Below are 18,950 nucleotides of genomic sequence, written 5' to 3'. Positions count from 1 at the left end.
ATAATATTTTGAAAATATTTAAATTCATTTCACCTGTGTCTTTTATCTTCTTAAATCTGGTTATTAGAAAAATGTAAATTACATATGTGATTTGCATTGTATTTCTATTAGATAGCACTGTTCTAGAAGTTAATTTAACTAGATTAATCTAGCAGTGTTTCTTTTGGATCACTATAAAAATGGTTTGGTGTTTGAAATTTATTGATTACTCTTTTGTAATGTCAGTAGATACTGGCTCTAATTTCAATCAACAATCATTTTTCTGCCTTTTATGTACACTATACTGTGTTAGATACTAGAAATCAAGAGTATCTTCATTTTTTAAGATGCAGAATAAAAAGTAACAAATCCAGTTCTGTCAAAATTTATGTAGGAAATTTCAATAAATTTTATCCCTGTTATACAATCTTACTTAACATGGCAAACTGGAGCTTCAAGTGCAGAGCAGAATATTAAGAACCTTGTTTCTGGTGGAAAGTGATTGGCTGGATCACCTACTACTTATTTGTGAAGACTCAGCTGAGGTCTTGCCAGCTTTGGAAAGTTTCCCCTGAGCAGCTTTTACCACTCCTGATTCTCCATTCTGGGCTGGGTTTTCGCTTTATCATGCTTGTTACAGTGTAATAAATTTGTCTTTGCCATTAGACTAAAAATTCTTTAATGGCAGAGATCTCACTGAAGATGTTGAGTAATGTGTATTCTTGCCTATGTTACTTAATCTGGTGACCCTGTTTATTCATTTATAAACACTAATAATACCCCTCTCAAGGGATGTGCTGAGGCACAGATGAGATAATGTGTATAAATGAGTTTTGTAAGCAGTAAAGTGCTTTAGAGTTTTAAGAAGCAATACATTCATTAATATTGATATTTGCTAAATTCATTTAGACTGTTTTAATTAACCTATATATATTTCTTGTATACTGCTGGTCACCCAGTCAGTAGCTACCAAACACCCATTTCTGTCTGGCAGCTAGACAGAGGCAAGATTGCTATCCCTTGCCTTTTCTCCTGGGATACAGATACCTGCCATCTGAATGCTTTCTTTCCTAATCTCACTTGCTCTCATCCTAGTGATAGGAAGGCAGTTTTGCTGAAAGCATGGTGTGGTGGTTAGGAGCATGGGTCTGAAGCCAGGTAAACTGGGGTGGAAACCACACTATGAGACTTATGAGCAATGTGAACTTGATTGGGCAAGTTATTTATCCCCTATGCCTTGGTTTCCTCTTCTTTAAAATGGATGTCACGGTGGTTTTCCCTGCCTTTTAAAATTATGAGGATTGGGTGGGCCCCGTGGCTTAGCGGTTAAGTGCGCGCGCTCCGCTGCTGGTGGCCCGGGTTCGGATCCCGGGCGCGCACTGACTCACCACTTCTCCGGCCATGCTAAGGCCGCGTCCCACATACAGCAACTAGAAGGATGTGCAGCTATGACATACAACTATCTACTGGGGCTTTGGGGGGAAAAAAGGAGGAGGATTGGCAATAGATGTTAGCTCAGAGCCGGTCTTCCTCAGCAAAAAGAGGAGGATTAGCATGGATGTTAGCTCAGGGCTGATCTTCCTCACAAAAAAAATAAATAAAATAAAATAAAATTGTGAGGATTAAACTTTTCATGTAAGAATGAAAATTGGGCCTGGTGTATAATAAGCACTCATGTTATCTGTCATCTTTCTTTCTCTTCATCATCAGTTGGCAGAACTATCTGGGGAAGAGGGAGGGACACATACCTACACACCCATATCCACACAGAGGGAGATTTGCCCACACCTACCAGAGGGGAGAGTATCCAGCTACCTCTCTTATCACTCACACATCCACATAATCACGGAGTATATCCATTTCTATACAGAGAGGGTGTGCTCATAACCATGCAAAGAGGAGGCCCCACACCACAACCTACACCCACACTCGTACAGGAAATGTGAATATGGACGGCACATGTCACACAACACAGTGGGGAAACATGCGCCTGAGGGGTTAGGGGGAATAAATGAGAGAGAATACGAATGTGGGCCAGTTAGTAAGTCTGGATCCTCTTGAGCTGCATATACCTGAAGTGTCTGAGTAAGCTTGTGGCAGGAAATAATTTGTCACCTTGCATGGGAAAGATAATGTTTTAGGTAAGATGATGAATTTACTGAATGGTTCTTCCAAATTAGGCACACTGACAGAGCAATCTTTCTATGAACAGAGTCATCTCCAAATATAAAAGAAAAATTTTTTTCCTCCTTAATCATATTCTTTCTGATGTTCATATTTTTTGTGTCTGTGCATGTGCCTGTACGTGTTGGGTATTTAGGTTAGGTATTTTAAGTTAGAGAATATTTAGAAGAGGAGGTCACAAGCATCATAAATGAAATAAAAAAAAATACTTTAAGGAAAAGTAATGCAGTTTCAAAGCAGATAATCTATTTTTCCTGCTTTAGTAAAAGGGTCAGTTGTTTGCGTGCAACAGACAGTGAGGCCTGTGGCAGTGGTTGGAATTAGACTAAGTTAATACCAAAATGTAAACATCTGCTTCCCTTTATGTCCTCAGCAAATGGGAAATAAAGCGCTGTCAGTGTTGTGGTTCTAGCGGAACACATTTAGCCTGTTCCTCACTACGATCATGGGAACAAAATTGGGAGTGTTTGGAATGTAGAGGTATTCTCTATAATTCAGGTAATATTTTGTAATTTTGAATAAAGATGTTTTCATTCAAATGCATATTACTAAAAAGTTTCTACCTGTATTTCTATTATGCTAACGTTGGGATTTAAATCTGCAGGGGAATTCCAAAAAGCCAAAAAACATACGTTACCCAACACTAATAATGTGGGCATAACCGATTGTTTGTTGGAAGAATCATCACCTAAATTACCCAGACAGTCACCTGGAGCCCAGCATAAAGATCTGCTGAGGTGTGTATTTTGAATTGGAGAAAAATATAAAACTCTATTTTGAGAAAATTACAACAGAAAGTGGCTGTGTACACTTAGAATATTAGCTGATCTTACAGAAGTCTGGAAGAATATTTTTCAGACTCTAAGACCCAGCATTTGGTAATGAAATCAATGCAAACAACATTAAAAAAAAGAAAAACAGGATAGAATAGAATATAAAATATCAGATTGCATTACTAATAGAACGTATATGAAATATTTTTAGTTGTGTACTGAGTCATGATGAAAAATATATTTTTTATTATAGATCATTTTCAAGATAGTTTAAAAAGCACTGATCTAGCAAATGTGCTTAAAATTTTATTTGATTATAGAGTAAGACAGGAAATTAAAATATCAAGCATACCATGTTACTTTGTTAAAAGGAAAGAATCATATTTAATAAGAGATGGTTTACTTTTTAATTTTATAATCATTTGTTTAATATACATTTAGTGTCAAGATCTAAATGTCAGCTCTTTAGAAAGCTTAAGGCATTCTTACAAGTATTATGTATTAACGCCTAACTTTTTATAAAACAGCAAAATAAGTAACTTGCAAAATCATTCATAAACATTTAAATAACACTAAAATTACGTCTTCATGCCGTGTCAGGTATTCGTTCAGTTGAAGTTAGTATTTTTAAGTACATGTAGCTTTGCAAAAGGGTTTGTATAGAACGTTGCTTTTAGCCAGTAGGAAAAATAGACAAAAATAACATTAGTAGTTAAGCATGATGAAGTACTTCCTTGTTAAAATAGTATTGTTAAAAGTGAGAGGGAAGAGAGAATTTTTATGAAAATATTTGATAACTAGATTTGTAGATAGAAGTGAATAGTAGATTACTATTCAAAAAGTGAAGAATTGCTGTTTTAAGATACCACTTGTGTTAACTGAAAATTTTTATAATATTTTTATTATCAAAAAATATTCACATTAGTTTTAAATAATTTTAATATTTAGATTTCCAAAGATGTTTGATTTCTTGCTCCTGCTTTTTTTGTGTGTGTGAGGAGATCAGCCCTGTGCTAACATCTGCCAATCCTCCTCTTTTTTTTTGGCTGAGGAAGACTGGCCCTGGACTAACATCATGCCCATCTTCCTCCACTTTATATGGGATGCCGCCACAGCATGGCTTGCCAAGTGGTGCATCGGTGCGTGCCCGGGATCCGAACCGGCGAACCCTGGGCCGCTGCAGCAGAGCGCATGCACTTAACTGCTTGCACCACTGGGCCGGCCCTCTTGCTCCTGCTTTTAACATCCCATCATATTCTAGAATAGCATGGGCATTCCCATTCCAGGCAGGAGCAAGGAAGCAACCTGCTACAAGAAGGTATATTTCTGAAGGATTATTGTCAGAAGACTTTGGATTTCCTTCCACCTAGGTTAATGAATAGGGGGTTGTGTGAAGAAAGAAAAAGCAAAGCCTTGCCCACACTAGGCTATTATAATGTCTTAGGATGGGAAAAATTTATACTTGATATAGAAAGATGATCCATGGACGTTGCCCCAAACAGGATTATTTTGAGTACATCAATCTCAATTACAGATGGAGAAACTGAGGCAGGGAGCAATTGAGTTAGTTCATACAGTTGCCTGGAGGTCTTGTTAAGAGACAGATTGCTGGGCCTCATGCTCAGAGGTTCTGATTCTGTCTTTCTGCTGTGGGGCTCAAGAATTTCTGTTTCTAACAAGTTTCCAGGTGTTTGCTGCTTCTGCTGATCTGGGACCACACTTTGAGAATTACTGGTATAGACTAAAAAGTACTGTATAAAGAGTTGTGAATTCTGTTTATCATATTAGCTCTACTGTTAATTAACTTTATGATTAAAAATACATTGTGTAATCTCTTAAAGCTATAGTTCTCTCATATAGTCAGCAGAGATTATGTTTGCTCTATTTTTAAAGGATCTAGTGAACGTGAAATATAAGATACAGTTAGGCGAGTGTATATTTTAGCCATTGGCCAGAAAGGTGAGAGTTTGAGCTTCTGAATCCACTAAATTGATCAAATTGAGATAATCATCTATCGGCATTCTCATAAATCATTTATGACATTAAATGATTTTAATTTGATAAGACTGGGGAGAGGAAATCAAGAATTTAGAACTAAGGTTATCAAATAACTGTATTTGGTTTCAGTGGCAGCCATTGTCTGCTTTTGGGTGGGAGTTGGGGAAGAACTTCCTTTTAATCTTTTGTTCTATTCTTTTTTATTAGCTGTATAACTATTATGTCACATAAAGTACTTTAGAGTACTTACCTCTGTTTAAATTCATGTTTTATAGGCAAGGCAGCAAATTTAGAAGAGATATTGCAAGCATTATAATAGAACTAGGATTTCAAATTAAAAAAAAAACTAAAAGATTATATGTCAACAAAGCCAATATCTGGAATAGTGCCTTAAATGGATTCAGAAATAAAAACTTTAATCCTTCATACACAATTGAAGTAGTATATGTTGATGACAATGATAATTTTGGAAGAGAATATCCTGGATCAAAGCAAGAATTCCTAAGTCTCTTAATGCAGCGTCTTGAGAACTCACCATTGTTTGAAGGGTCCTTGTCAAAGAACTTGTCTCTAAATTCTCAAGGTAATTATTTTATTTATTATTGTACATACTGAATATACCATGTGTAAAGAAAGAGATAGCTGATTAGAATTAATACTCAATACCTGTGGTCAAATGTGTAATTCACTTTGTTAATAAAATACCGATAGAATCACAGGAAAGAGAGGAGGAGATGTGATATTTTTAAAAGTAAATTTTGTAATGACACGTTTTGTGTTTAAGAATATCTGTAATTTCTTTATAGCAATATCCTCCTTGAAGTGATTCCATAATTAAGTGTAACTTCTTAAGAATGTACTTTATATTCGTTCTAATTTTGTTTAAATAGAGTAGCCAAATAGGATGGATGATTATTTGAGCCCTTCTTGTTCAAATATTCGGAATTTGCATTTGGCCTATTTCTTTACAACCTAGGGTTTTTATAGTGTAATTTTCTGGTCCACATGAAACAGATTTTTTAATGTACTTTAGCTTTCAAGAATTTTTCTTACACAATTATGTATATGATACTTTTCTATCTTTACTTCTTGCTAGGAATTGATGTGATTAAAACAGATCTCTCAAAACACTGGTTAATTCTGGCATTCTTTTTTAGGAGCTTTTATAAAAAAGAGAGTGAGAAGACTTATTTCATTCCATTTGAGTTTCCTCCTATGTATTCCTTAGAACTTCCTCACCATTGCCTGAAGCATCATTAAAATAATTGAGAAACTACCAAGGATCATTTGTACTATATATAATACGCACAGCTTAATTCTAAACTCCCTCAAAAAAAAACCACTCCAAATAATCAGTAATGTTCACTCAAGGCAGTTTTGGTACAGTGGAAAGTACATGAATTTAAGTCACAAAATCTAAGTCAGTGTATACACATCTACTTCAGTAGCCTTATATCCTTGGATTAATTACATAGCCTCTCTGGATCTCAGTTTCTTCATCTGTAAAATGTGACTACTAATGTGTAGTATATAAGGTTATTGTTGAGATTTTATTATTGGTTCAGGTATTGTTATGTTGCTTGTTAATAAATTGCTTTGAACAACTTTCAGAAAAAAAGGAAAATTTACATATCTTTTTGACTTAACAAAGTAGCTAAAACCTTTTAAATGACAATTTAAAAAATATTGAAAGCTGTGATGATATGGTGATAGAACATATATTGTTGGGAGTAAATTTGTGCTATTTTGGAAGATAATTTAGGACTATGTAATCAACAACCTTAAAAATGTTCATATGCTTTGAACCAGGAATACCATATGTAGGAATCTATCCTAATCAAATAATCAAAGATATATAACCAAGAATATGTAAATAGATGTTGATTGTAACATTGTGTCTCATAGTTGCAAATGTTACTCAGCCAGGGTAGCCAGTAATAAGGGGATGGTTTACATAGTAACACCTCTGTAAATTAGTCTTAATACATTCATTAGCTGTAGATTTGAATAATTTTGAATAATATAAAAAAAGTTTACAATATAGTAAGTAGAAAAAAACAGAAGTCACACTATTTATATTTATATACACAACGGCAAATACACCAAAGTGTGTACACTGGTTATTATGGTGGTAGGATTATAGGTGTTGCTTTTTTCTTTTTTTAAGATTTTCTGTATTTACATTTCTTCTACAATAGGTTATTACTTTGTATTCAGAAAAATATATTTTTTGTATATTTTAGGTGAGATCTGTATTTTATACATGATTATAGCTTCTATGAATTGTTATTTTACATTTATCTACTGCTTAGGGTTTTTTATTTTTAATTTATTATATATGTATTCATTATATATGATGGTTATCTTATAATAATAAAAGAAGTATATTTGATGTATTTTCATCTGTATTTACAGCTCTGAAAGAGAATCTTTACTATGAAGCTGGAAAAATGCTTGCCATTTCTTTGGTTCATGGTGGTCCTTCACCTGGTTTCTTTTCTAAAACCTTGTTTAACTGCCTTGTTTATGGACCAGAAAATACCCAACCAATTTTAGACGATGTTTCAGACTTTGATGTGGCACAAATTATAATCAGGGTAAGAAATGTACCTGTGTATTAAAATGTAGGCTACATCCTAGGTATATTTGAATATAAATAATGGATCTGCAATAGAATAATAATGCTCTTTGTGGAGTAGTTAAGAAGTGTCAATATTTCTGTTTACCAGCAGAGTTCACAACCAGTTAAGAGATAGATGTAAAGGTCAGACAGCTAGAGATCAAAGTACAGGTTTAATGTTGATAAAACCAGTTGGATACTGTGACTTCGATCTGTGGTCAAATGGCTTGCTAACACTCCTTAGAACTAGATGGATTTATCTACCCGGCCAGAGAAAATATGAAGCAACTTCCTTGTTGCAGCTAGAGAGCAGATGAAAGTGCACTTTCCTGCAGGCAGGTGAATCTGAAGAGGGGAAGGACTTGGCTTACTGGTCAGAAAACTTATCCTTCCTCCTACAAGGAGGTATGAGTGACAGGTGGAGAGAAAGACCAGGCTGAATTTCTTCTATATGGAAACAAGTGGGGAGACTCAATGTTCCCACCTAAAAATAGTTACCATTTATTGAGCCCTGTACTACACGTTACATGTACAGATTGTTTAGTTATAATGCCCTATGAGATAAGTATCATTGTCTACATGTTACTGATTTGGAAATTAACTGAGACATTGAAAGCCATTCAACTTTTCTTCCCTCAACCTCCCCCCTACTTAAGCCTACTCTATCCGTTGTCTTAATTAATAAGCAGTATAGTTGAGGGTCCGGCCCAGTGGTGCAGCAGTTAAGTGCGCATGCTCTGCTTCTGTGGCCCAGGGTTCGCAGGTTCGGATACCGAGCGCACACTGACACACCACTTGTCAAGCCATGCTGTGGCGGCGTCCCATATAAAGTGGAGGAAGAAGGGCACAGATGTTAGCTCAGGGCCAATCTTCCTCAGCAAAAAAGAGGAGAATTGGCATTGGATGTTAGCTCAGGGCTGGTCTTCCTCACCAAACAAAAAAAAAAAGAAAGAAAAAAAACAATGTAGTTTAATGGTTAAAAGCAAATACTCAGAAGTCAGATTTTACTTTGAAATGACTGCTATAAGCTGCGTGACCTTGGGCATGTTAATCTTGTTAAACCGTAGTTTCTAAACCACAAAGCAAGCAATATGGAAGTGTGTTGTTATAATAATTCCATTTATTTGGCCCAAGACTTCTCATCCTAAAATGGTAATTTAAATTGACCCTTTAAATCTTCAACTTATTTTTCCTTTTCTCCTCTTTACCAAAAAATGTACTTTAGTTTAACTTCATTTTCTCTACTTTCTCTTTCCTGTTATTTCTTAACTTCTTATCATTATACTTCTGTTCTCACCACCACTCTTCCAAGTTAGATAGTCATAGCTGATATCCAGGGATCTAAATCTCCACATGCAAAGGCCTTTCTTCTAATCCCTCATCTTCTCTGACTTCTGCAATCACCACTGTCTTCAAATTCCTCTCTACTGTTTTCTTTAATGTTGTACTCCCTCTTACTTTTGACTGCTACTGTCTTTTTTAATGTTTTTTCTTCCTACCCCTGAAACTTACATATTTTTCAAGACTTCCTACCCCTGAAACTTAACGTATTTTTCAGTCTTAACAGTCCTCATTCTATACTGTTTGGAATGCTTCCTCTCACCCATAACCTTTCTTTTTTTTTAAGAAATGTTTTTTTTGTTTGTTTTTTTATAAGCTTTATTTTTATTTATTTTTTGTGTGTGAGAGGAAGATCAGCCCTGAGCTAACATCCGTGCCAATCCTCCTCTTTTTGCTGAGGAAGACCGGTCCTGAGCTAACACCTATTGCCAATCCTCCTCCTTTTTTGTTTCCCCGCTTTGCTCCCCAAAGCCCCAGTAGATAGCTGTACGTCATAGTTGCACATCCCTCTAGCTGCTGTACGTGGGACACCGCCTCAGCATGGCCGGACAAGTGGTGCGTTGGTGCGTGCCTGGGAACTGAACCCCGGGTGGCCAGTAGCGGAGTGCGTGCACTTAACCGCTAAGCCACTGGGCTGGCCCACCCATAACCTTTTTGAATGATTCCGAGACCTGTATTTTTGAGCCCCTAGACTTTTATATCTAGATAGGATCTGAGTCTTGCTATCACTTTGAGCCCAACATGTTTAAAACAGAGCTAATGTTTTTCCCTGAATTTGTTTTTGGCCTGATTTTACTATTCTTTTCAAGAGATTTCTTACTTCCAGGCCATTCTGGAGAAGATACTGTTTTCATTCTTCCATACTCCATTTATCGGTATGTGTCAAGTCATCTGTCTCTAAGACTGGCTTATCTTCAACCTTTCCTTCTTATTTCCAGTGTGTCTACTATACCAAACTCAAATTATATCTAGCCTTAAACAATTAGGATATTATTCTAATCTTCTTATTCAGGGTGATTCTTTCAAAACTATCGTTTTGACCACATTCTTCCTCTGGAATCCTCAGTGGCTTCTCGTTGCCTGTTGAACCAAGTTCAAGCTCTTCATTAGGGCATTTAAGACTTCCAACTCTCATGGCTTTATATACTCCTGTTTCTGTACTCCTATTCAGTGTTTGTTTGTTCATTTAGTCAACAAATACTCTGTACCCTGTACTGTTTGATCACTGAAGACAGAGTAGTGAACCAAACAAAATCCTTAGCTCCATGGGATTCATTTTTAGAGGGTGGACAGAAGATAAATATATAATATACTGTCATATAGTAAAATGTATTATAAAAATAAATAAAAGAAAAGAAAGGAGATATATAATGCATAAGTATAATAAGTTAGAACTTAGGCTAAGCCTCTGTAAAAAGAGACTCCAGAAGACAATGGCTCAAAAAAAAAGCAGATAGTTATTTCTCTCTAAAATCTCTTATCTAGGGCCGGCCGGGTGGCTTAGCGGTTGGGTGCGCGCGCTCCGCTGCTGGCGGCCCGGGTTCGGATCCTGGGCGCGCACTGACGCGCGCGCTTCTCCGGCCATGCTGAGGCCGTGTCCCACATACAGCAACTGGAAGGATGTGCAGCTACGACATACAACTATCTACTGGGGCTTTGGAGAGGGGGGAAATAAATAAATAAAATCTTTAAAATCTCTTATCTAGATTTTAGGGTAAGGGTTGGCAAATTATGGCCGTAGGCCAAGTCTGTGCTACTGTCTCTTTTTGTAAATAAAGTTTTATTGGACTACAACCACACCCATTGGTTGTGTGTCTATGACTACTTTCTCACTATAATAGCAGAATTGAGTAATTGTGACAGACACCAACCATATGGCTCACAAAGCGTAAAATGCTATATCTGGCCTTTACAGAAATGGCTCTTATTTTAGAGATACAGTTGTGATATATCAAGTCATCCAGAGAACGGGATTACTTCCTGTCGTTGTTGTGTAATCACTTAGGATATTGTCTTCATATACATGGCTGAAGCTTGCTCTTAAGAGGGAAAGTGGAAATAGGGTACAGGGAAGTTTGCCGCATTTTCACTCACATCTTATTGGACAGCTCTTAGTCACATCTAGCTGTAAGGAAAGTTTGGCTTTGTGCCCAGCTAAAACTCAGGGTGGTGGTTTGGAAGGATGAGGCAGCATAGACCCAAGTATTAGTCTCTGACAGAGTGTGATGGTGGTATTTTGAACCAGGTAGTCAGGAAAAACTTCTGAGATTTCAGCAGAGATCTGAAGTGAATGAGGGAATTGTGTAAATATCTGGGAGTAGAGTTTTTTGGAAAGAAGAAATAAGAAGGAAATTTTCCATTCAAATGTACTATTAACTGCCTCCTGTTTTTATCTTTCTCCCTCTGTAACTTTGTCCAAGAACTAACCTATATGAACATATGTGGCATATAAAATGGTCAAGTATTTCTTTGTTTATGCTGTTCCCTGAAATACTCTTTCAGTTCTCTCCATCTTTTAAGTCTCAGTTGATATTCTTTCTCTTTCATGACATCTCCTCAGGTCATCTCTCTTGCGCCTCTAGTGGTATCTAACTGTTCTGTGTCAATTATTGCCTTTTATGTAAATAATTTCCTGGGTTAAAGTGGCGTTATACTCTAGATTTCTTGAAGGCAGAAATATACAATATTTATTGAACTGAATTGTCAAATATTTATTCTAAAAAGATAATTCTTTGTATACTTTAACTCCACCTGGTGTTCTCAAGAATTGAGTATAAAGTAATGTGTCATTTGAAATGTAAATATTCACAAGTAAATGGGTAAGCTGCATATATTTTCTTCATTACAGATAAATGCTGCAACATGTACAGCTGACTTAAACTCAATAGTAAATGAATGCTATAACTACCTAGAGCTTACTGGATGTCTAAGAATTATAACATCATTAAGTGATAAATATATGTTGGCAAAAGACCTACTTGTTTGCCATGTAATTAAGAGAGTCCAAGCACCCTTTGAAAGGTAAGTTGTTTATATGTGAAAGATACTCTCAAATTACGTGTTTAAAGTGGTTAATTGTCTTATAATGGGAGATATATTTGATAAAATAAAATAACATTTAAATTTTTATTTATTTAAATTTATTTTTAAAGATAAAAATTCTTTTTATTCCTGCCTCTGAATTTCCTGTTTGGTTGTTTATGTTTTGGATTAGGTTAGTTTCTTCCTTCTTGTGGTCATTTTTTTTTTATTGAGGTAACATTGGTTTATAACATTATATACATTTCAGGTGTACATCATTAGATTTCAGTTTGAGTGTAGATTACAGCATGTTCACCACCCCAAGACTGATTACCATCCATCACCATACACGTGTGCCTAATCATTCCTTTTGCCCTCCACCCTACCCCCTTCCCCTCTGGTAACCACCAATCCAATCTCTGTCTCTATGTGTTTGTTGTTCTTTTCATCTTCTATTTATGAGTGAGATCATACGGTATTTGACTTTCTCCCTCTGACTTATTTCGCTTACCATAATGCCCTCAAGGTCCATCCATGTTGTCGCAAATGGCAAGATTTGTCGTTTTTTATGGCTGAGTAGTATTCCATTGTGTATATATACCATATCTTCTTTATCCATTCATCCTTTGACGGACATCTAGGTTGCTTCCATGTCTTGGCTGTTGTGAGTAATGTTGCGATGAACATAGGGGTGCATGTATCTTTACACATTCGTGTTTTCTTGTTCTTTGGATAAATACCTACCAGTAGAATAGCTGGATTGTACAGTAGTTCTATTCTTAATTTTCTGAGGAATCTCCATACTGTTTTCCATAGTGGCTGCACCAGTTTGCACTCCCACCAGCAGTGTATGAGAGTTCCCTTTTCTCCACATCCTCTCCAGCACTGGTTATTTCTTGTCTTGTTAATTATAGCCATTCTGACAGGTGTGAGGTGATATTTCATTGTAGTTTTGATATGCATTTCCCTAATAATTAGTGATGTTGAAAATATTTTCTTTTTTTTTTTTTTAAGATTTTATTTATTTATTTTTTCCCCCCCAAAGCCCCAATAGATAGTTGTATGTCATAGCTGCACATCCTTCTAGTTGATGTATGTGGGACGCGGCCTCAGCATGGCCGGAGAAGCGGTACGTCGGTGCGCGCCCGGGATCCGAACCCGGGCCTCCAGCAGCGGAGCGCACGCACTTAACCGCTAAGCCACGGGGCCGGCCCGAAAATATTTTCTTGTGCCTGTTGGCCATCTGTATATCTTCTTTGGAAAAATGTCTGTTCAGATCTTTTGCCCATTTTTTAATTGGGTTGTTAGTTTTTTGTTGTTGAGATGTATGAGTTCTTTATATATTTTGGATGTTAACCCCTTATCAGATATATGGTTTGCAAATATCTTCTCCCAATTGTTCGATTGTCTTTTCATTTTGTTGATGGTTTCCTTTGCTGTGCAGAAGCTTTTTAGTTTGATGTAGTCCCATTTGTTTATTTTTTCTGTTGTTTCTCTTGCCCAGTCAGACATGGTACTTGAAAATATGCTGATAAGACTGATGTCGAAGAGCATACTGCCTATGTTTTCTTCTAGAAGTTACATGGTTTCAGGTCTTACATTCACGTCTTTAATCCATTTTGAGTTAATTTTTGTGTATGGTGTAAGATAATGGTCTAGTTTCATTCTTTTGCATGTGGCTGTCCAGTTTTCCCAGCACCATTTATTGAAGAGACTTTCCTTTCTCCATTGTATGTTCCCGGTTCCCTTGTTGAAAATTAGCTGTCCATAGATGTGTGGGTTTATTTCTGGGCTCTTGATTCTGTTCTATTGATCTTTATATCTGTTTCTGTGCCAGTACCATGCTGTTTTGATTACTATAGCTGTGTAGTTTGTTTTGAAATCAGGGAGTTTGATACCTCCAGCCTTGTTCTTTTTTCTCAGGATTGCTTTGGGTATTCGGGGTCTTTTGTTGTTCCATATAAACTTTAGGATTCTTTGTTCTATTTCTGTGAAAAATGTCATTGGAACTTTGCATTGAATCTGTAGATTATTTTTGGAAGTATGGACATTTTAACTATGTTAATTCTTCACATCCAAGAGCACAGAATATCTTTCCATTTCTTTGTGTCTTCTTCAGTTCCTTTCAACAATGTTTTAAACTTTTGTACAGGTCTTTCACTTCTTTGGTTAAATTTATTCCTAGCTATTTTATTCTTTTTGTTGCAATTGGAAATGGGATTGTATTCTTAATTTCTCTTTCTACTACTTCATTGTTAGTGTATAGAAACGCAACTGATTTTTGTATGTTGATTATGTATCCTGCAACTTTATCGTATTCATTTATTATTTCTAAAGTTTTTTAGTTGATTCTTTAGGGTTTTCTGTATATAAAATCATGGCATCTGCAAATAGTAGCAGTTTCACTTCTTCCTTTACAATTTGGATCCCTTTTATTTCTTTTTCTTGCCTGATTGCTCTGGCTAGGACTTCCAATACTATGTTAAATAAGAGTGGCGAAAGTGGGCATCCTTGTCTGCTTCCTGTTCTTAGAGGGATAGCTTTCAGTTTTTCTCCATTGAGTATGACATTAGCTGTGGGTTTGTCACATATGGCCTTTATTTTGTTGAGATACTTTCTTTCTGTACCCATTTATTTTTTTTTTATTTTTTATTTTTTTGGTGAGGAAGATCAGCCCTGAGCTAACATCTGATGCCAATCCTCCTCCTTTTTGCTGATGAAGATTGGCCCTCGGCTAACATCCGTGCCCATCTTCGTCTACTTTATATGGGACGCCGCCGCAGCATGGCTTGATAAGCCAGTGTGGTGTTGTGTGCCTGGAATCCGAACCTGTGAACCCCGGGCCGCTGAAGCGGAACGCACACGCTTAACCGCTGCACCGCCAGGCCAGCCCCAGTATACTAACTAGCTTTGAAGTGTAAAATACTTCAGATGTCTACTTTTTTCTTCTTAATAAAAAATTGTTGGCTTAATTTTAAAACTATTCTATAAAGCCAAATAATGTGGCATATAAAATATTCATTTTACATTAATATATTTGCTTGTTATTGATTTGAAAGTATCATATCACGTATAGTACACCCATATTTTTATATCTTTTTCCTCACATTTAACTATCTGTGGTAGTATATTAGCTAGAAATGTTAATTCCCTATTCTAATATCAAACATGTGTATAAATGTTGGCTCATTATTTTTCTTCTCTTAAGTTTTAAGCAGGGTCTGAAAACTCTTGGTGTTTTGGAGAAAATTCAGACTTATCCAGAAGCATTTTATAGCATCTTATGTCATAAACCTGAGAATCTTTCCACAAAAATCCTTAGTGATCTTTTTACAGTACACACATTATCTGACGTACAGACTTTGGGGTTTTGGAACAGTTACTTACAAGCTGTTGAAGGTATGTGGATGTTTTATTTTTGTTTAACTGTCTTAGAATGTTTGTTTCAGGATATTAGTTTATTTGCTTGAGTTTTGCTTTTTGATAATAAGACTTTCATCTGCTAACTATATATTTACAAAACTTATTTCAAAACAAGTTTATATGACTGAGTTGAAAGTGATGATGAGAAGTTACAGAGTAAAGTTATATTTTGCAGTTTTTTTTCCTCTAGCTAATTTGGGGTGAAAGGCATTCTTCCTAGAAAACTTTAAATATATGGGTGATTGCCACAGCATAGAATAGTCTTAAAACTTATCATCTATTTCATCTTTTTTAGTTTTAAGTTAAATTGAATTATTGTTCATCCATTGGTTGGGGCTATGATAATGATGTTTATCACTGAGCATTATCAATGTAAAGTGATTCCATTTAATAGAGTGGGAAAAAATTTAACTTTTAATTGCAGTGTTTTTTAGCTAGGTTGTTTGGTTGTTTGACACCATTTAGTTTTTCTCTCTGCATTGGTTGAACTAGTTTATCAAATAGTGATGATCTAGAAGTGATTTAAAATTGTTTTTAGTATCATACCCCCAAAAAATGGAGTTTTAAAACCCACAGAACCTGTTGGACTATATGATAATTTTATATTAGAGAAGGCATTCAAATATACAATGAGTATTTCAACTAAATGATTTTATGAGTCCTACTTTGAGATTCAAATAAACATTTATTGACTGTACTGTTTTCCTATTACAACACTTGACTTAGTGATTTAGTTTGCCCAAGATAAATGTGGGAGACTCTTGCCTTTCAACATTCCTAGTCTAGTTGAGGAAGAGTCTATGATGGTAGCAATATATAACATGGATTTATTTTTCTTTCTTTTCCTCTTTTTTTGGTGAACTTTTCAGATGGTAAATCTGCAACAACAGTGGAAGACATTCTTAGTTTTACAACTGGTTGCAATTCTATTCCACCTGCGGGATTTAAACCCACTCCTTCAATTGAGTGCCTTCATATGGATTTTCCTGTTGGAAACAAGTGTAATAACTGTTTGGCTCTTCCAATCACCAATACATATAAAGAATTTCAAGAAAATATGGACTTGGCCATAAGAAACACGCTAAGACTAGAAAAGGAAGCAAGTTCTCATTACATTGAACATTAAAATGTTTTGAACAAAGAGATGCTTCTTTAAGAGCTGCTGTTGATACTTTTTGTTTCAGAAATCTGTCCATCATCACTTTTGAACAAACTTGTCAGCTTCTTGGCCCAATAAAACTATAATATGAACATAAGGAAATGTTTTGGCCATTTAAGCTAAAAAAATTTTTTTGTTAAGGTGTGCCAGTCGAAGTTGATGCTATTTTTCTGTTTTCTTAATATACTTTCTTCTTAAACTTCAATATAAATACTTTCAGAATGGCTGTACAGACTTACTTCAAGTATAATAGCATGGTATATATATATAAGAGAAAAACTTGTACTCACTGTTTTTGTAAATTAGGGTTAGCTATAGGATGCCACAGTGATTTTTCTAGTTATATGCAATTTTCAAACTATTATTTTAAAGTATTAAATAGGAAAGCTAAAATGATAAATCCTGTTATATAAGTCAAAAGCATATATTCTGGGATGTGTGTTATATGTATCCTTTTCTAGGATGGCACTAAATTGGTTGTTAAAATGTTTTTAGATTACTGATTTATATTAGAATAGACCCACACTGCAATTAGATTATGCCTGATGTGAAGTATTATATAAAAAGCAGAATTGCACAAATATTCTAGAATCTATGGACATTCCATAGACTTAAAAATGCTTCTGAGGTGGGTAAAATATAGTTGGAAATACCTAAGAAAGTGTCTTCTTTAAAACTTTGGCTTTGACAGTTAATTATCTTCAAGATGTTTGTGTGATAGGTAAGCTGGCATCATTGCATTATACAGTTATCTTCTTTGATCTTGAAAGATATCTATTGTATAAACAATGTAGAAATATGTAAGAAAGAAATACAAATAGAATGAAAAAAAAACACTCTAATCTCACCATGCAGAAGTAACTACTGTGTTTCTGTGTAATCTTCTATAAACTCTTTAGTACTTAGGTTTCCTTTCTTTAACTTGATTAATGCCACTAAAAGTCAAAGAATACCTAAAAGTAACAGGAAATCATGTAATAACAATTTGAAGATACATAGTTCCATAGTCATGTCCTCATGTTTATACTCTTGCAAAAGAAGAAATTGGAAAAGTCTAATGTCTCTAATCTATTATCAAATATAAATGGGCTTTCCACCAAAGTAAATCGTATGAGAGGTAAATCATTATGAGAGGTAAACTGCTTGGTTTTAACCACATTTTCCTTGATACACAAAGCAGTTATCATCTGTTGTCAAATTCTCATTCTCCCCAAGAAACATCCTTAAATTATCAGTATTTTTGAAGAAAAATAACAGGATTGATTGGATACTGGTAATATATCTCAATACCAAAGGAAAACTAAAACATAATCCTAATATAGTTTTCTTTATTACACTTACTAACAGACCCAGCAAATTAAAGTTTCACTTTAACTCGAAGTTTTTAATTACATTAAACAAGGCATTTCTTTGTCTTGTGTTGAATTCTGTTAGATTATGGAAAGTAATTAAAGGATCAATTATCAAAAAAGAATTTGAGTATCAAACTCGCCATACAGCTTTTATTCCAAATGTGTTGATAAATTGGGTATTTTATGTCTTAACTTACCTAGTTTTTATAAAATTTAAAAAACCATTAAACCAATACAAACCAAAAAACCTAATTAAAGTTATTTTATGGTTATCTGTAATTTTAGTTAATTTCCCCTACAGTGGTAATTAAAGCTGGTGAACACTCAAACACTTTTTGGGTGAGGAGGCATGTTGGGGAGGCAGTGTGCTTGGGTTGGCTACAATTTAAAACAGTACTTCAATTCCTCATTTCACTCACTTTATGTGTAGACAAGGCCTTAGGGATAAGGTGGTGTAAATAATAATTTAGAATATTCACATTTTAAAGTGAAGCATAAATATTCATATTGCAAAATGTTTTCTGGTTTTAAGAATGTTCCATTAGTATGACTTTTGGATTAATATGTGTAGTCAAGGCATATCAGAGAAACCTGTAGGTTATTTATTTTCTGCAGCGTTACTATGTCAAATGGTCGGTATTATGATTGTTCTTTTTCTATTCATTGTTATAGCCAGTGCACAATGCTTACTGACATTGATTTTAAAAAGGAATTATGCTATAAACCTTTATAAATGTGTATATGTATTTCTTAAATATTTCAATCATCTAAATGCCATATATTTCAAGCTTGTTTTCTATTGCTTTCAATATCGAGGAAAACCATAAATTCGCCTATTATACATCTACTGTTAATGGTCTGGTTAGTTTTATTTTCACTGGTTTTAAAGAGTTTTTAAACTTTTTGTTGTGGTAACTTCGTCTGAAGGCCTTTTATACAATTCTCTACTATTCTTGTACTCAAGTCATTTTACTGTTTTAGTATTTAAGGTAAAGATTCTTTAAAATATCAGAAACTAGCTTATGATTTTATACTTTGTGATATTTAATTTACATATTGTGAATAAGCCATTATTTGTTGGGGTCAAGTAAAAAGCCCTC

At 35.0% G+C, this 18,950-nt stretch overlaps 1 protein-coding gene across 2 annotated transcripts in view; it reads left to right on the top strand.

Annotated features, from left to right (window-relative positions):
* G2E3 (G2/M-phase specific E3 ubiquitin protein ligase) overlaps positions 1-18,697 on the top strand; it is a 50,417-nt gene extending 31,720 nt beyond the window's left edge. For both annotated transcript variants that reach the window (XM_004421148.3, XM_087423065.1), the window contains 7 exons: positions 2,537-2,661; positions 2,768-2,900; positions 5,210-5,517; positions 7,350-7,531; positions 11,744-11,916; positions 15,125-15,315; positions 16,209-18,697. In XM_004421148.3, the coding sequence (XP_004421205.1) occupies positions 2,537-2,661; positions 2,768-2,900; positions 5,210-5,517; positions 7,350-7,531; positions 11,744-11,916; positions 15,125-15,315; positions 16,209-16,465 (1,369 nt within the window). In that variant the 3' untranslated portion in view covers positions 16,466-18,697. The remainder of the gene's footprint in view (positions 1-2,536; positions 2,662-2,767; positions 2,901-5,209; positions 5,518-7,349; positions 7,532-11,743; positions 11,917-15,124; positions 15,316-16,208) is intronic.
* Positions 18,698-18,950: the final 253 nt, after the last annotated feature.

The sequence above is a fragment of the Ceratotherium simum genome, chromosome 3, assembly GCF_057802395.1.
Source record: "Ceratotherium simum simum isolate JZ-2026a chromosome 3, ASM5780239v1, whole genome shotgun sequence".
Taxonomy (NCBI): domain Eukaryota; kingdom Metazoa; phylum Chordata; class Mammalia; order Perissodactyla; family Rhinocerotidae; genus Ceratotherium; species Ceratotherium simum.
This window is presented reverse-complemented; position numbering and strand designations above follow the sequence as displayed.